We start from the raw sequence: 20,399 nt of genomic DNA, 5'->3' as shown, positions 1-20,399 counted from the left end.
CCGCGGGGGGTTGTGGGAGAAGGGGGCTGGCTGTGGCCTGTTTCTCCTCCCTCCCCTCCGCCCCCTTCTTCCCCTCCCCTCCCCCCCGCGCGTCCTCCGGCCAAGATGTCTGACATGGAGGATGATTTCATGTGCGATGATGAGGAGGACTACGACCTGGTAAGGCCGGCGGCTGCAGGAGAGAGGGGATGGCGGGGCAGGCCGAGCTTCTCACTCGGGAGGGCCTCCCCCAGCCTTCTCCTCACCGCCACAACCCCTTCTGGGCTGCTTCCCTTCTCTCCCCTCCCTTCCTTCTGGGTACAGTGACAGGGCGAGCCTCCTTTCCCTTCCCCTGGCCCGGGGTGGCAAGTGGGGCAAGACAAAAGCTTGTGAGTGGGAATGGTTTGAGGGTAACCCCCCCCCGTGACCTATTCCACCCACCCGCCCCCTAATTGGGGAGGGGGAAACCTGAGGCCCCCCAAGTAGGCCCTTACTCAGGCCCAGCTAGCCTGGGACCCCTATTTTCAAGACCCGTTTCTTTGGATGTTGAGGGCCAGGGCTAATAAGAACCTGGGACGTGGGTTTTGGGTTTTTTTTTTTACCTTGGCTAAAAAGCTTAATACCAGAACGAGTGGCGGGAGTGAGAAGCAGCCCCTTGATTTTTTGGGTGCCTGTCAACTTTGCCAGGGTCATATCAGGGGTGAAGAGGTAATGGGGAGGAGAAATAGGAAAGCAGAAGGATTTCGTCTAGCAGCTAATTCTATTTTCTCAGGTTTCCCCTTATACTATGTACTACTTACATTGCATATTTTGGAGGGTTTTTTTCCCCTTCCTCCTTCAGCCTGCTGTCCCATGAATTCTGGTGTGTGTATGTATTTGCAGCCTGTATCAACATCTTGAATTTTTGAAAGGAAACATGCTTGTTTTAATCAGGCAGTGATCTTAACTTAATAGAGATAATCGTGCTGTTTTAGAAATGAGCAGGGATATGAATGTTTTGAAATGTGTTATGCATCTCTTTATTAGTATTTGGGTAAGAATTCATTACCTAATGAGTGGTTCTGTGTGTTTCTGGTGTTATGTTCTATGGAGAGGAGAGGAGAGTTTTAAAATCATGTATTTTATACCTGTGTAGTTATTTGCTTCCAATGTGATGGTCTTCTCCTATTTTGATATAACTCACAAGATACTTCTAGATTGTCATCCTGAGCATATTTGGTGGGATTTAACTTCCAAGTAAATATGTATAGGATCAGATTGTACAGTGGAAAGGTCCTTATTAAATAATTCCTTATTTTCTTTAAGCAAAAACTTATGTGTAATGTCAGGCACTGTTCGTTTCTGCAAGTTTCTAATGGTTAGTGATTACTTCGTTGTGACCTGATATTTTCATATGTAGAAGTAAAGATTCTTTTGGCCTTTTCCAGTAGCTATTAAAACAGAAAACAAACAATAGGTGTTGTTTTAAATTGAAAGTCTTGTTTATTGGTCTGAAAACATAGACACAAACATTTCAAAACACTGAAAAGATTGTTTGGGGTATAGCGCACTACTCTGTACACGTTCTGCCAAGGGGAGATGGTTTTATCTTGAGGAAGGGTCATGGTTCAATGGCAGAGCACATGGTTTTTATTTGCAAGGTCCAAGTTTCAGCCCCTGGCATCTCCAGTTAGGTTATTGGGTAGCCAAGCTAGGACAGACTCTTGCCTGACACCTTAGAGGGCTACTGCCAGTCAGCATAGACAGTACTTGACTAGGTAGACCAGGGGTGGGGAATGTATAGTACTTCAGATGTTGTTGGATTGCAGTTCCCATCATCCCTCACTACTGACTACATTGATGAGAGTTGAGGTCCAGCCTCATCTGGTGGGCCACATGCTCCCCACCCCTGAAAGTAGACCAATGATCTGTCTTGATATAATGCAGCTCCATATGAAGCATATTGTAAATAAGGTTTCTATCAGCATACACTTTTTATATATATAAATATGTTTACAAAACATTCCTGTGTTGTTCCAATATTTAAGATTGATGTTCCTCCCCCCCAAAACCACTATTATTATGATGTTGAATTGATTGTAGCACCAAGACTGAACCAATTTCCCCCCTGTCGAATGCAGTATAACATGTACTTGCAGAATTAAGAATTACTAGGAAGATATTCCATGATTGTACAATACACATCATTTCAGATCTGGAGAGAGTGTAAATAAACAGTATAGTAAAATTTCTGCTTACATCAATTCTCATTGCTTTATCAGGTGCCCATGATTAGGAGGGCCAACAGTTATTTGGTCCTGTTCTGAAATGCTTTTGCATCATATGAAGGAAACTGCCATGAATTTACTCTTTTGTGTGATTGCAATGGTTTACAACTATTTTTTTTTTTATCAAGGCCCAATTAAACCTGTGAAGAAAAGAAATCCATATCATACTTTCACCTTAAATTCTAAAGTATGGGCTTTTTGTGAATTTGGATAGATTTGAAGGGGTAAAAAAGGAAATACAAATAGAACAATGATTTGACTCAGTATAAAGCATCTTCTTCATTTATAGAATTGTATCTATTTCTGCTACCCAGTTTGGTCAAACTACCATAATATGGATATTGATTAGGGGAAGCGTTGCATTTCAGGGCCTCTTTAATTGAGTGTCCTTTATATAACTAATTCTGGATCATAGTCGAGTTCCATCTAGATATGTGCTTATACCTTATTGAAGGTAATATCACAATTGCAGGCCGAGGGGAGTTACTATTTTGAACTGGCATGAAGTCTATTGATGAATAGTCATTCAGGCTGCACAGCAGTGTGCTGTGTGAATTCTTACATTGTCAATTGGAGAAAATGATAGGCATCTCTAGTGTAAAGTTCACATTTTAAGCACAGTTGATGGGGGACAAATTACTTCTGTTCATTAGGCAACTTGATGATCATGGTTAAACATTAGTTCATTAAAAATAATTAATGCAAGAGGACAGAGAACAAACTTCTGTGTGAGGGATCCAATTTATTATTTTTCACATTTCCAAAATATCCACAACTATTAGTTGCACCTGCTAAATATAACATCCATGAGAAAAAGCGGTATGTCCCTGAAAATCAGATGTTGGGGACAAATGGAAGCTGTCCATCCCTTTCATGCCCTGCTTGTAGGCTTCCAGAAGCATCTGGTTGCCCCCTCTTGGAAACAGAGCGCTGGACCTTCACCCAATTTAGCAATCATTACTATTCCCTGATAACATTCTATCACAGCAGCAGTTACTTTCAGAACACAATGATGTATTCCTCAGTTCATCATACATTTTCTCTGATCTGGGAAGGCGGGGGGAGCTGTACACCAAGCAGGATATTGCACTATGAAAGCGGTATATGGTATGTGTCGATGGGCCCCAACAGTTGTCAGTGCACTTCAATGCCGCTATAAAGCAGTAGTGTGGCTCCTGCCTTTTGTATACCGCTTTTATAGTGCAATATCCTGCTTAGTGTAGATTAGGGATAAAGCTCTCTCCCTCTTGCCTTGCTTTGGAGGTAAAACATAAAGCTATTGGGAAGACAGGTCGGAGCAGTAGCAGGAGGAAGGTTTCCCCCAGAGCAGCATGGAGTGAAAACATTGGGCAGGGAGAGCTGAGTATGTAAAAGCCAGTTGTTGGATATGAGTATTTCACACACACACACACACACACACACACACACACACACACACACACTACAATTAGCTTTTCCAGTAAATCTGCAGCAGATGAGCACATACAAAGCAATTTGGATGTGTAGAGATAGATAGATAGATAGATAGATAGATATTACTGTGGCTGGCCATTATATTAGATGAAATTATAAGGCAAGACTTCAATAGGTTGACAGTCCACTTCGGTTCACTGATATTTTTGCAATGTACCAAGAAATAAATTGCTACTATCCTTTGGCAATGGGTGAGGAGGAGGGGTTTTTCAGTTCTTTCTTTTTTTAAAAGCAGTTGGAATCTGAAATAAGTACTAAACATTGAGTGCATGTATTCATCCCCTAAAAGGAAAATTTACATAGAAACAGCTTTGCTTCCCACAGATCAGTGAACATGCATTGAGCAAGGATACATTATAGTAGCTTTTAAACAAAATTGTGAGTCATTTTACATTTATAAATTTCAAAACAAATACATAGTATCTCCAAAAACAACCTGGCTTTGAATGGACAGGATAAAACTTTAAATGGGTTATGGAGGCTTGTGTGTGTGTGTTAGTGTTAGCAGGAGAGTAAAAATAAATATTGTCTAAACCAAACATTAACATCCATATCAATCATGATTACTAAGGTTTGACTAATGTCATCTTCATCAAATAAGGGATGTTTTTTGTTTCTCTGAAGCACTGTACTGACTGCACTTGCTAACTGAATTCCTAACTTTAACCCTTATGCTTGGAACTCCCACCTGAGACAGCTACACATTCATTAAAACTACTCTCTTCATTAAAACTACTCCTCAAAAACTTTACATTTTGAGGATGCTTTTGGCTTAACCCCTCAGTCTTCATCCCCAGCCAAAACCAAGTCTAATACCTCAGTCCTGTGTGTATCTACTCAGACGTAAGACCCTTTGAGGTCAATTGGTCTTGCTTTCAGCTAAGTGGGTATAAGATTGCAGCCTTAATGTGCATAACTACATTTGTATACATTCAGCTTTTTTCCCTATGCTGTCTCGCTCTCCAGTGCTGGAATTTAGATTTATGAGTTTCTTTTAGCAGGAATCTGTCCATTTTGCTTATCACTGTTTGTACACTAATGGCTCTACATTCATAACTAGCGAAAAGGCCATTGTTAGGAGTCGAGAGCATCTGGAATGAAAGGGCTTGTATATTGCAAGAGGTGCACAACACTCTCCCATAGAATCCTTGTCGCTGAGAGCTAGGCCATCACAGCTGCTGTGGCACTTGGGAACACCATTGCAGTACACCGTTTCCTTTTCCCCATGAGAGAAAATGTTAACAATTCCCTTACAGTAGAAAGTTAAAGGATGCATCTGAAGATAACACATTTTAACTGGTTTCCTGCCTCCGAATACTTTAGCCACTGAGAATGGGACCTGCTACTATTTACATAGCGGTACCCTGCATTATATTATTTATAAAAAGAAATACATTGGGTATTAGCACAAATATATGCATATATAGATGATTTTGCTGAGCAGTATAGTAAGAGAAGTTTTCTGAGCAATTCTGGTATTTTATAATGTATTAGAGCAGTAATAAGTTAATAAATGAGATAACTATAGAGTTATCATACTGAAGAATTATGTACAAGAATGACTTGTATTTTGTGAGGGTTAAATCCCTAATGAAAATAGCAATTCTTTTTCTTCTTTTAAGTAAAGAATGTTTTGTATTTTAAAACTTGCAATGTTTCACAGTCACATTTCTCTAGAGTTGCTTCACAAAGACTCCTCTCTCCATACTCATAAAGTCTTAATGCTGCCCATCTATTAACTGCTGTTAAGAGATTGAGGGCAGGCGGCAGCTTCACTGATACTAACCATAGTTAAGGCTAATCAGAATTCTTATTTTCCAAAGTCAGGGATTTGCAAACTCTGACAAGCATTAAACTGTGGTGCAGGTGCATTACTAAGCCATGGTTAAAACTTACCATGGAAGATAAATTAGAAAGTTTGTACCAGAGAATCTCTTTAGGAAGCTATATGTTAGGGTGACCATATGAAAAGGAGGACAGGGCTCCTGTATCTTTAACAGTTGTAGAGGAAAGAGATTTTCAGTAGGTGTCATTTGTATGCATGCAGCATCTGGTGAAATTCCCTCTTCATTGCAATAGTTAAAGCTGCAGGTGCCCTCCTCTCTTTTGTATCTGGTCAAGAGGCCAGGACTCCTGCAGCTTTAATTGTTATAATGAAGACGAAATTTCACCAGGTGGTACATGCATTCAAATGACACTTGCTGAAATTCCCTTTTCTATACACCTTTAAAGATACAGGAGCCCTGTCCTCCTTTTCATATGGTCACCCTACTATATGTGCACCAGGGAAAGCTGTAGGTGCACCAGGCTTGACCAATGAAATTGATTAATTGAAGAACAGAATGAAATATTGTGCAAAGTGGTACAACCACTGAACCCTAATACTGTTCTGCTCTATGAATATGTTATGCAATTCTTTTTATCTTGTGATTGGGAAAAAGCAATCCTGACATGTTAACTTCGTATCTTTTGACTAGATTAAGAGTGTAATAATAGGGACTGGGGCCCTTGCATCTCAGTGTTATTATTCTTATGTCTAATCTGTTTGTTGTATTAAACACATATAAATATAAAACCTAATTGTTCTTTGAAACTATAGCAAAATAGTCTGACATCTCCCCCCAGCCCACCATTCTATCTAGCTATTACGACTTAATTACTATTTTTAATGCTTTAAACTGACACCTATTTTTTTTTCTACGTACCCTCATAAAATGTAGGAATATTCTGAAGACAGTAACTCTGAACCGAATGTAGATTTGGAGAATCAGTACTACAACTCTAAAGCCCTAAAGGAGGATGACCCCAAAGCAGCACTGAGCAGCTTCCAGAAGGTTTTCCATTTTTGTTATTTTTTTCCTTTTTATATTGGTGCATATATTCCAACTAAATATTTTGCCTCATTAGACTTCTGTGTTGGCCTGGTACAAACTCTTGCTTAAGAGTTTTGGAGAACTCGAAAGCTTGCACATTTTTGTGGAATGTTGTTTGATCCTAAGAAAGGTATTGCCCAACTGTGGATTTTGGATTATCCTGGGTGGGATTTTCTCACAGGCTAGTTATATGAAAAAAATGTAGAAGCATTAAGCAGCCTTCAGCATAGCTTTTATGACATTCACAGATATCAAGATGTAGAAAAACAATTCTCTTACACTCTCTGATTTTTAGGTTTTGGAACTTGAAGGTGAAAAAGGAGAATGGGGATTCAAAGCATTAAAACAGATGATAAAAATAAACTTCAAATTGGTAAGATGTATGCTATTTTCCTCACTGTTTATTTTCCAATGAAACCATATCTCTGTGGGAGATACCTACAGTTATCAAACTGTGGGCCTCATGCCTTTTGTTTGCTGACCTGAAGAGGAAGGAAAGGTGAAATCCTTAACGAACAATCGTATAATACTCAACAAAAAGTTAAGGATATATACAGTGAAACCATAATATTTAATATTATGTTTAGAACTATGACCTAGGCGGTTTGAAAAGGCTGAGTCCCGGCATATTTTCAAAGCGGAGTGACACCCTATACCACATAATTGTGGGAATTGTAAAGTTAGCCCCAATAAATCTTCAGGGAGTACACAGCAGCCTGCATTGGCCACTGGCGAAGACCTCTTGTCAAAACATGTTTGGCCTTTTTCTACATTGTTTTAGCTATACATTGGTCTGTGCAATATGTTATTGCACTTTAAATGCAATATCATTGTTAATCTTTATTTTATTTTTGTATATTAAATATTATGGTTTCACTGTATATTTTTGCTGACCTGAAGACACTTATTTATTAATATGATCTAAATCATCATTGCCACAAGATCTCTACATAATTATGAAAAGGTGTGCAGAAGCCAATATATTTTTTTAAAGAGTGCCAGTACTTTAAAAAAGCAAGCAAGAAAGGGGTCAGCACTAGCTATAGAAAATACAGTTGTTTTAATATATACTGGCACAGGTTCATATAATTGCAAAGTCTTTCTCATAATTGCACAGAAAATGTAGCTTTATTGCTGGCAGTTCTAATGTACTGTATGTATATCAAACCTGTTTTTATCACCCTTAACTATCCACTTTATCCTGACTGTGGAAATATCTTCAGTCAGACGTTGTGTTTGGACTTAATGCTATATGGCAGCCATCCCTAACCTGGTGGATTCCAGCTATTTTGGACTTCAACTCCCATCATCCCCAGCCAGCATGGCAAATGATTAGGAATGCTGGGAGTTGTAGTCCAACACTTCTTGAGGGCATCAGGTTGGGGAACTCTGGTATATGGTGTAGCATGACATGAATGAGGCTTGGACTCAGTAGCTCCTCCCTCCCCTCTGCTTCTTAGCTACAAGGAGGAGAGCAGAAGTTTTTGTTTTCATTTTTATCGACACTTTTAGGGAACTGGAATTGTGAGTTCCCTAAACTGTGGTTAGCCTTAACTATGGTTTACTGAAACATGCCAACTTCATAAAACATAGTTTGAAGTTGGCTTATTTCAATAAGCCATAGTTAGGATTAATCACAGTTTAGGGTTTGGACATAACGTTACATTGTGGTTGATTGAAAATGGAAAGGACAGCTCCCTATCTCCTTGCAATCAAATGGGAGAAATTGCACATATCCGATTGCACATGTACTGTATCAAAAGAATCAACTTTTTTGTTGGTTTTTAATGTCCCTAGATAGAATCACCTTCCTGTCTGAAATGTTCTGCTGTAAACTAATATTTTTCCCTGATGCAGACTAACTTTCCTGAAATGATGAACAGATATAAACAACTACTGACCTATATACGGAGTGCAGTTACAAGGAATTATTCTGAAAAATCCATCAACTCTATTCTCGATTATATCTCCACTTCCAAGCAGGTTAGATTATCCTTCTTTCCAAATCCTAGATTTTTTTTAATGTTTTTGAAAATCATCTTGGAGAATAATTGCAATGTTAGCATCTTGCAATTATTATAAGACATAATCTTCCTCTAACATTCCATTTAGAAAATAGTTAGATTGTCAGTTGTCACCATCAGCAAATTGACAGAAGAGTACTGTGCTAGATTTATGGTGCAAAACTGTCAACTAAGTGGAAAAACATCCTTTTGCATCTTCATCGGCTGACCCAACTGCAATGAAACCCACAGCAGGAGATACTTACTCGGTCCCAAAAAGTCTGCAAAAGTGCCTGGAATAGAATGTTGTCTGGCATTTCTCAGAATGCCATATGGACTGTACTGAGCTGTCTCTGGTGCATCTGTTTTAAGCTATGCTCAACAGGGAGAGAATCTGGGAATCTTAACAGAATTCTGTCAGCCATCACTGATTCCTTAACTCAGCAAAAAAAACTTGCACCCTCCACGTTACATATAAAGGAGCAGTCTCTTTGAAAAAAACCCCACTGTGGAGTGTTCTTGGCTCAAGCCCATGGAAATCTGGAAATCTTTATTGGAATCTTCTCCAGCTCAAATAATCCAGGTTTATTCTGGAGCAAGTGGTTTGTGGATAGCCATTTGGCAAGTATAATCATTTGCACCCATATAAAATCCCCACAGTGCCAATTTCCTATTCGGTGGCAGTTGTATTAGTTCAGAGGTTGGAGCAATCCATCCCAAACTCTCTTGTAATGGTGTTCCAAGTTATCGGATTGAAGCTTGGGAGTTTTTAATGTAATCCTTTTAGTCTACTATTAAATGTGAAACTATTAAGGGTGGAATCCTATGCATGTTTAGACAGTTAAAAGGCCTACAACTCCCAGCATTTCCCAGCAAGCATGCATAGGATTGCACCTTAGACCCTCTAAAAGTCTCTTTACCTGTGTTTCCATCACAGAATTGTAGGTAGTACAGTATTTAAAACAATATTTGGGGGTCAGTGATTTGTATATTTAAAAAGTATTGTTAACTGTCTTTGCAACTTGCCTCCCTTGACCTTCTCTCCTCCCCTCCATTATTGTTCTGTTATTGTTTTGAAACTATAATGTTGAAATATCACTGTCTTCTTAGTTTTAAAAGATTCTGTCATTGGCATTTGTGTGGTTTGTTTTCATGGATGGAGTTTTCTGGGGTCAGGAAAAACGTACGCCCTCCTGCCCCCTGCATACTGACTTGGAATGGCCATTACTCAGCTTCAGAAATGATCGATAGTAGCCATCATGCTAGAGCTCTAACAGGAATGCAGTGCCTTTTGAGAAATCAATATTTCTACTTTTGTAGCTAGAACATAGCTTGAGTAGCTGTGAATGCCAATTCAGGAATTGTAAATCTCCCTTCTAACTTGAGGCTGGAGTGGAAAGCACCGGCATCTCTCTCCTTTCAGTACCAGGGTTTGTCTCTCATCTCAGGTGCCTGTTGAAGAGTTGGCTGGGTTCCTCCTTAAAAGTATGAGAAAAGCATCCAAACTAGATTTAAAGAAAGCTAGTCTTATGATGCTGAAAAAAATAGTTGTATTCTTCTTAAAACTTTTCCCCTCAACATCTTAAGACTAGCTTTCTCTTTTTGGATCTAAGTTCCAGCGTGAACAGCAGAATCAGTTTGATGCGGGCCAAAGAGAGAAGATTGGGTGGAGGAATGTAGGAGCTTCATTCTCTGAAAGGGGATAGTGGGCCTTCCAGCTTGGAGAGCCCAGTTATCATACAGAATTATTAGTGAGATTAGGGTATGTCTAACCATGGAGCAGAATCCCAAAGAGGTTAGAATCCACAGCCAACGCGGTCTTCATTTATTATTTGTTATATTTTCTGCAAATGAAAAAAATATGTATGTCTTAATGCTGATATTACATTGTATAAGTTGTCAATTTCTTCATCTAAAGTATTGTGTAGTTCATAGTTGCGCTTTGAGTATGTTCACATTGACTTTATTAACAGGCACAAATTTGCTGTTTACAATTATAGAATTCTGATTTTTTATGTCAGATGGATTTACTCCAGGAATTTTATGAGACAACACTGGAAGCTTTGAAAGATGCTAAGAATGATAGATTGTGGTTTAAGACAAACACAAAGGTAAAATGGACACGTTGGTGTTTGCTGGATAGTAGTTTTTATTGTGCATTTAGAATGCTTCAGGTGTTTAAAATAATCATCATGTCCTTTACAGCTTGGCAAATTATATTTAGAACGGGAAGAGTATGGGAAACTACAGAAGATTTTGCGTCAGCTCCATCAGTCATGCCAGGTACAATGCAATCTCTCTTTTAAACTCTTTTCGACACATGTAGTCAGAATTGCTCTCATGCACAATGCGGGAATTCAGGATGAAAATAGAACACACATACATTTTTTATTTGATGCCAATATATATTTTCAGAAGTGGTTGCCAGAATACCATTTTGTAGTTACTATTTATAAAACCTATTAATCGTCTTTCTGTATGAAAACTCAAGATATATAATTCTGGCAAACAGCAACACATCTACTCCAGCAACATTTCATAATATCTATTCCAAAAGGAAAAAAGTCCAAAGTTTAATGAATCACTTAAAACTAAGTAATGAGGTTAGTTTGGCAGGTATCCTTGGGGAAAGATATTCCATAGATGTGGCATCACTAATAAGAAAACCCTGCCTTTAGGCGAAGAGTGACCCATGGCTGTTTCTCAGCTGCAGACTACTGTAATGCTATCTGTATGTGGTTGCCCTTGAAAATGGTCCAGAACTTATACTAGTTCAGAATTCTATTCAGTTTCCTCTGGGAAACTGACCACTCTACCATCTTGCCCAGTTAAAGGCAGCTTATGAATAGTTTTTTCCTATTCTCAAAACATTTAAAGAAGGTACTTTGTATGTCCCAGAAGAAATTCCGCAACTGCTGTTGGTATTATTCATTTAAAGAATAAGGCCAGTTGAAAATAGAAGGTAGAATTCAGCCTCATAATTGGAAGTGCAATTCAGTGAATAACACCAATTCAATGTGAGATATAACATTTTTTAATACAATAAAATCAAATTGTAAAACAATCATAAATTTGGTATAGTGGCAATTGGCTACATGCTGTTGGTAAAATTTGCTCTTATGCATCTCCGTCCTACAAGTGTGATCAATGATAAAGCATGGTTAATCTTTCTCTTCATATAATGGGTGGGTGGGTGGGTGTGGGTGTGTATATGTGTGATTTAAGCTATGCAGGGCACTACTTCACTTTTCTCGGTTTGGTATCAAAATCACCCAGAGCAGTCACAGTATTTACGTGCACTGAATATGGAATACTGCTTATATTTCAAGTTCTGACACTAGTTAATAATGCACATTGGTATTGGGAAGAATAAATCATAATTTTTCATGATATTATATTGCACAACTTTCTTTCTTTTTTTTTTACTAGACTGACGATGGAGAAGATGACCTTAAAAAGGGCACCCAGTTATTGGAAATTTATGCTTTGGAAATTCAAATGTATACAGCACAGAAAAATAACAAAAAACTTAAAGCACTATATGAACAGTCATTGCACATCAAGTCTGCTATCCCTCACCCACTCATCATGGGCGTCATCAGAGGCAAGTACTGTTTAAATACTAAGATCAGTCCATTGTATAACATTATACATTATACAGGTATAACATTAGTCTGGTTAGCACACATCCTTGAGTATAGTACGATGGTCTTCATAAGGGGTTGTTCCAGTATTATTCCTTAATTCAAGTATGGAAGCCTGCCGCTTAATCCTTTGGCACATTTGAATTGGGACAATTTGATTTGTGTGAGAGTGGGGAAGACTGCAAGGAGAACCAATGTTTAGTGAATCCTGTCTTAAGGTAAGGGTTCCATTTGATGCTTGTAGGTTTCTTTTAGCAATCATGTTACGCTGAACGGTAGTACACGAACTGTAGAATATTAGGAAGAATCTATATGCTTCGGGATTCTATTGTGTATTTACATTTTTAGTACTCATAAAGACAACTTTTAAAATTGAAACATGCAGTGATGGCCACCAATTTGGATGGCTTTAAAAGGGGGTTGGATGAATTCCTGGAGGCAAAGGCTATCAGTGGCTACTAGCCCTGATGGTTGTGTGCTATCTCCAGCGTTCGAGGCAGTGAGCCTGTGTGCACCAGTTGCTGGGGAACATGGGCGGGAGGGTGCTGTTGCGTCATGTCCTGCTTGTTCATCCCTGGCCGATGGCTGGTTGGCCACTGTGTGAACAGTGCTGGACCCTTGGTCTGATCCAGCAGGGCTCTTCTTATGTTCTTATTAGTTTGGGATAATATTGGATATATATGCTGTGCAGGAAATAAACTGTTTTCGTGGGATCATATCACTTCATTGTGTCTGGATACACTTTCTAACTTTGGCATATGAAAGAACCTGACTAATCTACAGACATAACGTTTGCATGATTCCAAGCTTGCAATTCAGAAGAATTCAATCTGACCAAATGTATTTATATAGCTTTTTCAATATAACAGTTGAATATTTGCCCCAGGGGAGCAGTGTTCTTATATAGTCCTTTACCTAATGAGTGCTTGAAACAAGATGTATGATTTGGGGATCACAAATAAAGCTCTCTTATTTAGTGAGCTTTCCCTTTGTCAGTATTAGCAAGTAAAATGTCATTTTTAGAAGTACTCCTGCTGGTATCCATTCTGAAATAACATAGTGTGATGAATGGAGCATTTAACTCTGTGCAACAGCATTTGCTTCTGCCTCTTTCTCTTCCAGAATGCGGAGGTAAAATGCACCTAAGAGAAGGTGAATTTGAAAAGGCACACACTGATTTCTTTGAAGCGTTCAAGAATTATGATGAATCAGGGAGTCCAAGGAGAACTACTTGCTTAAAATATTTGGTCCTAGCAAACATGTTGATGAAATCGGGAATAAATCCATTTGACTCTCAGGAGGTACAGTTGTCAGTTTTTTCCTGGTTTTTTCCTGGTTTTATTAGGACAATTAAAATAAAAAAATACTTGTTACCTAAATATGCTTCTTGTTTTTGTCCTGTTTAGGCAAAACCATATAAAAATGATCCAGAGATTTTAGCAATGACAAATTTAGTAAGGTAAGTGTTTGTTTACTCAATGGGCAAAGCAAGAAACAAATTCTAAACCAAATATATTAAAGACAGACTTGAAGTTAGTTTTGAAATTTCTCTTAATGGCAGAAAGTACAAATATTTCAACTAAGCCATTAGAAAGTAAGTAAGGTTGGGTGGGTGGGTGTGTCTGTGTGTGTGTACACAAACACACACACACACCTCACAGTCTTTGAGTTTTATCAGGAATCCAGTAATGAAAGTGCTCTAATCTTATGCATGCATTTTTTTTATTAGTCAGATTTTGTTGATCCCACTAGTATTTACCTCCATATCAGTGTAAAGCTATGTAAATGGATCTCTTTGTTTACCTGATCTCATATTGTCCAAATGTTTTGAATGCATCACATATTATTATTATTATTTATTTATTTATATAGCACCATCAATGTACATGGTGCTGTACAGATATGTAGATAAATGAGTTCCTCTGAATATTAAAACCTGTGCTCTCAGCATCAAGAGGAAAGAAACCATGCCATTAATACCTTGCCCCAGGAAAATATAGGAATTGTGTTTATCAAACAGCAACCCCCCACCCCTCAATGCGACATGCCAAACTGCTTTTGAAACCGAGGACTTTCAAAAGCAATTTCTGATGTATAGAGGCCTGCTGCAAAAGAAAAGTAAAAAGAAATCCTTCTAGTTGTGCTTAAGCCATTGGTCATATATAAGATTAGCAATCTAGGTCCCAGCCATTGGCTCTTTTTTTAAAAAAAAAATGCCTTCGGTTTCTGTTTATCCTAAGCTACTGAAAAATCACTTCTATAGATACTAAATATGCTTCTGTTTGGATCATGGAAATCAAATTCTGGTGTCTGCTTTCTTTCCCACTTGACAAAATTGTAATTCAGCACTCTCTCTCTTGAAGTGCCTATCAGAATAACGACATCACTGAATTTGAGAAGATCCTGAAGACAAATCACAGTAACATCATGGACGATCCCTTCATAAGGGAGCACATTGAAGGTATAACTGAAGAAGGCTTGTTTCTCCACCGGCCCAAGTTCTTCATCCATGTGCACAGTTTATAAAAATGCCTTTTCCCTGCATTGATAGAATGATAGAAACACTGTAAACTATATCCTAACTTCTCTTAGATAAGCTGAATAAAAAAAATATGTCTCTTTTTATAAATAGGTCAGTGGGGTGAGTGTGACTGGACAGAGAAATAAGGTTTTATGCAATACAGTTGTTGATGTGCAGGGGAGCCCCACGTGACCACTACCTTTCGTGGGTTGGAGTGTATTAGGTTGATTGCCAAGGCATCCAGGTCATGGTCTGATGTCAGCCACCAAGATTTGCAATCCAGGAGGCATCAGCTCAGTTGCCAGGACAACCAAGACACACGATTGCCTTGAGCAGGAATATGGAGCACAGAGGGGACATACATGACTCAGCCCTGAATCTTTACAGAGGGAAATGGTAGGGATGGCCAAGGAGAATTTCCTCATGGCTCCAAAAGTGTTGGGTGGGAGCAGAGGAATCAAGGGTGGCTGTAGCCTCCTCCCCTCTGGTTCTAGGCCTAATGGGTCTGCCCGAGGGATGTGCCAAGCTTCCCATTACAGCTGTAATGCTACATTCCCCTGCTGTTAATGTCTGGGCCTCTAAGGAACTATGTTGAGATTGGTATCCTTCTAAGCCCCGTGTGTCTCAAAGATTCTTTAACTAGAGATGTCAAGGATTTAACTGGGTGACTTACTTGGAAAACTTACACTCTGCATTGGGCTGTGCCAAATTTATTTCCTAATTTAGTTACCATAAGAGTTAGTGGGGAAACCCTGGTGCGTTTAAATACAGTTGAATAATTTGAAATATATTTGTTTTGTTTTTTATTGAAATGGATCTTTAATAGGAAAGTTAATTTGAGAGCCAGTTTTTAGATCTTGGTTTACAAGCACTTTTAATGCCTATATAGGGTTATACTAGCCACTGGCTATAACAATAGAAGTAAGCATTTGTTTTATTTAGAATGCTAGCAATTAGTCGTACAATAACTATTTTGCTTTTGTTCTCTTCCAGAACTTTTGCGAAACATCAGAACACAAGTGCTTATAAAATTAATTAAGCCTTACACAAGAATACATATTCCTTTTATTTCTAAGGTACTTGTAAATACTATCTGCAGAGGATTTCATTTCGCACCATTTGCAAAAAGGGAGAAAGAAATGCTGCATCTTGATATTCTTCTCTTTGAGGCTCTAACAGCTGGGCAATGTGTTCCCTTCGTGTCTCTCTCTGGTTGTTGGTCTCTTGTAGGCAGGGTTGTGAGAATGCTGTAATTCCAGAGGAACACAGAAAAAGTGTACAATGCGCTGTTGAGTAGAAATGAGCTAAACATTCTTCAAGGAGAATTTTTGGCTCAAATTTTGGAACTAGTGGTTTGGTAAAAGGGGGTCTGGAAATCTCTTGGGGGCAAAGCATTCTGTTAATTTCATGTTGGGCTGCTGTTGCTGCAAGGAGCAACAATAGCAGAGTTCCTATCAGTACTCACCTGCCAGCAGCTGTGATCTTTTCCTCTACAATGCTTCCTTGGAATAACACTATATCATGGCATCGTGCTACTGCAAAAGGGCATTGTGGAGGCAAAAATGGCAGCTGCTGTTAAAAAAATTCTGTTGCTGATACTTGTGGTGGAAGTAAACCACCATTTTAAAAGAAAAGGCTGCCATCGCTCCTAAGAGGTAAGCCCCCAACTCTGAAAGTAACATAGAATTTTACCCCCTCCTGAAAAATTCAGCAGAATGGTCTATATTTGCCAGCTCCAAACAGAGTGGTCAATTTGCAGAACCAGTTTGAGCTCAGCATTAATATTTGATGTACAGTTCAGCGTCCTCACAAAACAAAATGCCTAGCAGATATGGCTGTAAAAATGGGTTTGAACAGATTGGAGGCCGTGCCTGCTACCTTCTTGGAACTGAATTAATGTTCAGTTGGCTAAAGCGGGTGGGCAGGGGACTTTAGTGGCCTGCATGGCTCTTTGGTCCCCTAGCAAGGCAAGAATGAAATAAGCAAAATAAGAGGAGTTTTGTGAATTTCCTAAATTTGAGAAATCACAGAATTCAGCTTTTGGTGCAGAATTTGGATTACCCGGGTACAGATATTTTTTTTAAACAAAAATAGGCTGGGTTCAGCTGAAACACAAAACCATGGCTTATGCTAACCATAGTTAAGAACCCATCACATCATTTGAGCTTCCAGATGTACAAAAGGAAACCACAGTTTAAAGCTGCTTGACCCTTAAGGCAGGGAGGCATGGCCCTAACTGGTTCAGAACTAAACCCATAGTTTGCAAACCATCTTGAAACTGTTGTTTCAGCTCCAGGTTTATCATCCCCAAAGAAAACACAGTTTGCGGGTAGGCTCAGGTACAAAGCCATGGTTTAGCTAAACAAACCACAGTTTTGCATTGCATCTGACCCCAGCCACATTTTCTTTCAACACTTTGGGTCTGTATATTAGCTTTAGCCGTAATAATGGCCTAAACAGTGACTTGGGCTGGAAATATGTCCACTGCGGGTGTACACCACTGACTGTAACTGTAAAAGCTTATAGGACTGAGCTGTAAGTGCATGTGAAACAACAACCAGCAAAAGAGCTCTTTCAGAAGCTTTGTAACTAAACTCTTAGTGGGCACCTAAAAAGGTCTTCATCTGTTATTCCTTCACTTGTAAATGCATAATCTTCCTTCCCCAGTGGTCAGATTGGTATTAATGTTATATATGAATACAATTCAACTTTATACATGAAAGCAAACAAAAATTAGTTTGCTACTAAACTTTATATGGACAATTAAGCCCTGTTTTCTCCCTTAGGAATTAAACATAGATGTAGCTGATGTGGAGAGCTTGCTTGTGCAGTGTATACTGGATAAGTGAGTACTTTTTCTTTCCCTTTTTGAGCAATGAATATTTTAAAGGCCTTATTTATAGTGCAGGGAACTAAACAGCATATGAACTTTTTCCTATTAAACTGTTGTTGACATAAGGTATATAAAAAACGTTTTACTGATTGACACTGGGCCAGTTCACATAATCAAAGCCACCGAGGCTTAAATAAACCATGTTTAAATTGATGCCAGGCACCATTAGCCTAATTATCCAACTACAGGTCATGGGTTATTTGAGGGTTGTTTTCTCCTCAAACAAGCCATGCCATGTAGGTTTGGAGAGCACAGCATCTCTGGTGACTTTAGTAAAAGCGCCTTTCCGTGAGTTATGTTGTGATTCTATTGTTCTGATTTTCTCATCTTTATAGTTTTCTGACTTGTCTGATGTTCCACTTTAATCAGAAAGTAGCTCTTCGCCAACCAATAAATTACACAATAGCAATCTAGGTTCTCTTCAGTATTCACTTAGGCCATGGCTAGACCTGCCAATATCCCGGGGATCGCACTGGGATCATCCCTGTGCATTCACATGACACACAGGGGATCCCAGGATCAGGGAGGGATGATCACTCCCTTGCCCCGGGATATCAGCATAGCCTTTCCCCCCGCTTTTTCCGCAGTCTTGGGATGATCCTGAGACCGCAGAATGTGTAGGCGTTGCAAGTTGTCCTGGCTCCTCGCAAGTAACTGCGAGGCGACGGGCACGGGGTAAGGAGCTCCTGAGGAGCTCTGTCCCCATCGGGGGTGGGGTGGGGGGAGCGGGTTGTGTGTGTTGTTGTTTTTAAAAATACATTTTGCAATCGAGCGTGCGTGCGCTCCTTTTCCTTTAAGAAAAAATAACAAAATGGCGGGTGTGACGTCCTCTTCCTCCTAGGACGTTGTGCACCGTGTGTGGACACAGGAGGAGATCTCGCGATAACCATATCGTGAGACCTTCCCTCCTCCGTCACGCTAGACCCGGTAAGTCTAGCCATGGCCTAAGTTTGTGTGTGATTTCGTATGTTAGCTATGGTCTGAGGCTGATATAATCACAATCTTGTAACTATGTTTATTAGATTAAGAATGCCTTGTGGGTTTGCACTCACCCAGCCTTTCCCTTTTGGAACTGACCACTGTGCAAAGTCACATCAGCAGCAGTGTTATCATGGCTAGTTCGAACCAGAGTTTGCAAACTTTGGTTTGCAATGAACTGTGGTTAACATTCACATGAGTGCAGTGGTAATCCTGCATTATAGCTAGCTCCAGAAAGGGAAATGAGTGGGGAGTGGAAGGATTGGGTGAGCCCCTCTGCTGCTCTTGATCTCCTGGTCATGGTTAGGAGATTAGGGGCACTAATAAGTCTACATCAGTCTCTGTTGTTTTATATGGTTAGGACTTCTTTAAACACTTTTTTTTTGTTTCTTCTAGTACTATTCATGGCCGAATCGATCAAGTCAATCAACTCCTTGAGCTAGATCATCAGAAGAGGGGTGGAGCACGGTATACTGCATTAGATAAATGGACCAACCAACTAAATTCTCTCAACCAGGCCGTAGTCAGCAAGCTGGCTTAACCGAGAACAGGCTATTACAACATGTACTTAAGACAACAGCGCAGTGATGTAAACCTTAAAAACTGGGAATGGCAAAACTACTGTCGGTTGGTGTGCCCTGAAATTATTGGAGTTAATGGCAGAAGTGCTTTTTTGATCAGCTGGTTTGTGTTTTGCTGCTGCATTTATCCCAAGAAAAACAGCTTTAATCTCCAGAAGAAAACCAAAATGCCATGGGATTTATGCTGTCTTGACATCTTGCCCTCACCATGCAACACCCTAATAACCTGTCAAAGGGCAACTAATGACCAGAGAGAAGGTTTTGTTTGTCATGATTTAAAATACACTGACATGTTCCTGTTGGTTTAAATTTAAACATAGTTTACCTGCAGAAAAAAATCTCACAAAAAAATAACCTGCAATAACTTGAAACGCATACCCTTTTGAACACTTCCTTTTTCTCATGTATAAATCGAAACGTTTGCTGCATTTTGCAAAATGTCAATTCTCCAAAAATGTGTCCGTATATTTCTGTACCTGCAGTGTAGTAAAGGTTTAGAAGAAACCCCGTAATTATGGTGGCATACTGTCACTTAGGTTTCAAGCAGCAAAAATAAACAGTGCAGTTCAGAAATGGTAACAGTTTTTGTTTCTTGATGTCTTTTTCATTATATGGCTGGGTTGTGTTTAAGAGAATCAAGAAGAGAATTGCTCCCTTTTGCCTGTATTACAAAAGCACTCGGAAGACCAGGGACAACACCAGTCTTAATCAAAGGAGCTTCTCTTGGTGCAGGCTTTATACTGTGTGACCTATGGTCAGGCAGTCAAGAACATGCCACCGGCTCACACAATTCTCCCCTCTCTCAATGGCATTTCCTGTTCCGTTTCAATGGTGACTATAGTTAGCGTAACATTAATCTATACTGTTAACCACAGCTTGCAACTGGGGTTTGAATGGGTTTGCAAATTGGCTTGGGCTACGTACACTTAATGAAAATACAAGTGCAGAGGGAATGTTAGCTCTGAAACTGAAAGAGAGGAGGAGAATGTGTCCAGGGGATGAGAGGGTTGCAGGGGAGCCTGTGGGATGCTCCGGATACCTAGCATGAGTAATTGGTCAAAATTGCATCAGTGGTGACTGTGCAACAGCTTGGCAGATTGCACCTATTACCTTATGTTTTGCATGCGTGTTTGTTTTTAATCTACAATATTTATATGCAACACTATTAAGCATTGCTAATTTAATAG

General features: G+C 39.4%; 1 protein-coding gene across 2 annotated transcripts; it reads left to right on the top strand.

Moving 5' to 3' along the window:
• Positions 1 to 76: 76 nt before the first annotated feature.
• On the top strand, positions 77 to 19,791 carry COPS2 (COP9 signalosome subunit 2). Of its 2 annotated transcripts, none has more exons than XM_063142796.1 (13): positions 77 to 159; positions 6,440 to 6,553; positions 6,888 to 6,965; positions 8,450 to 8,575; positions 10,617 to 10,706; positions 10,801 to 10,878; positions 12,025 to 12,199; positions 13,362 to 13,540; positions 13,646 to 13,698; positions 14,603 to 14,700; positions 15,754 to 15,836; positions 17,547 to 17,605; positions 19,028 to 19,791. In XM_063142796.1, exons 1-13 carry the CDS (start codon positions 106 to 108, stop codon positions 19,170 to 19,172), a joined length of 1,332 nt encoding a protein of 443 aa, XP_062998866.1. In that variant the 5' UTR covers positions 77 to 105; the 3' UTR covers positions 19,173 to 19,791. The 2 variants fall into 2 exon arrangements, with proteins under 2 accessions (XP_062998866.1, XP_062998865.1); XM_063142795.1 differs by having other exon boundaries at positions 10,596 to 10,706.
• The last annotated feature ends 608 nt before the right edge of the window (positions 19,792 to 20,399 follow it).

The sequence above is a fragment of the Elgaria multicarinata genome, chromosome 16 (genome assembly GCF_023053635.1).
Source record: "Elgaria multicarinata webbii isolate HBS135686 ecotype San Diego chromosome 16, rElgMul1.1.pri, whole genome shotgun sequence".
NCBI lineage: Eukaryota > Metazoa > Chordata > Lepidosauria > Squamata > Anguidae > Elgaria > Elgaria multicarinata.
This window is presented reverse-complemented; position numbering and strand designations above follow the sequence as displayed.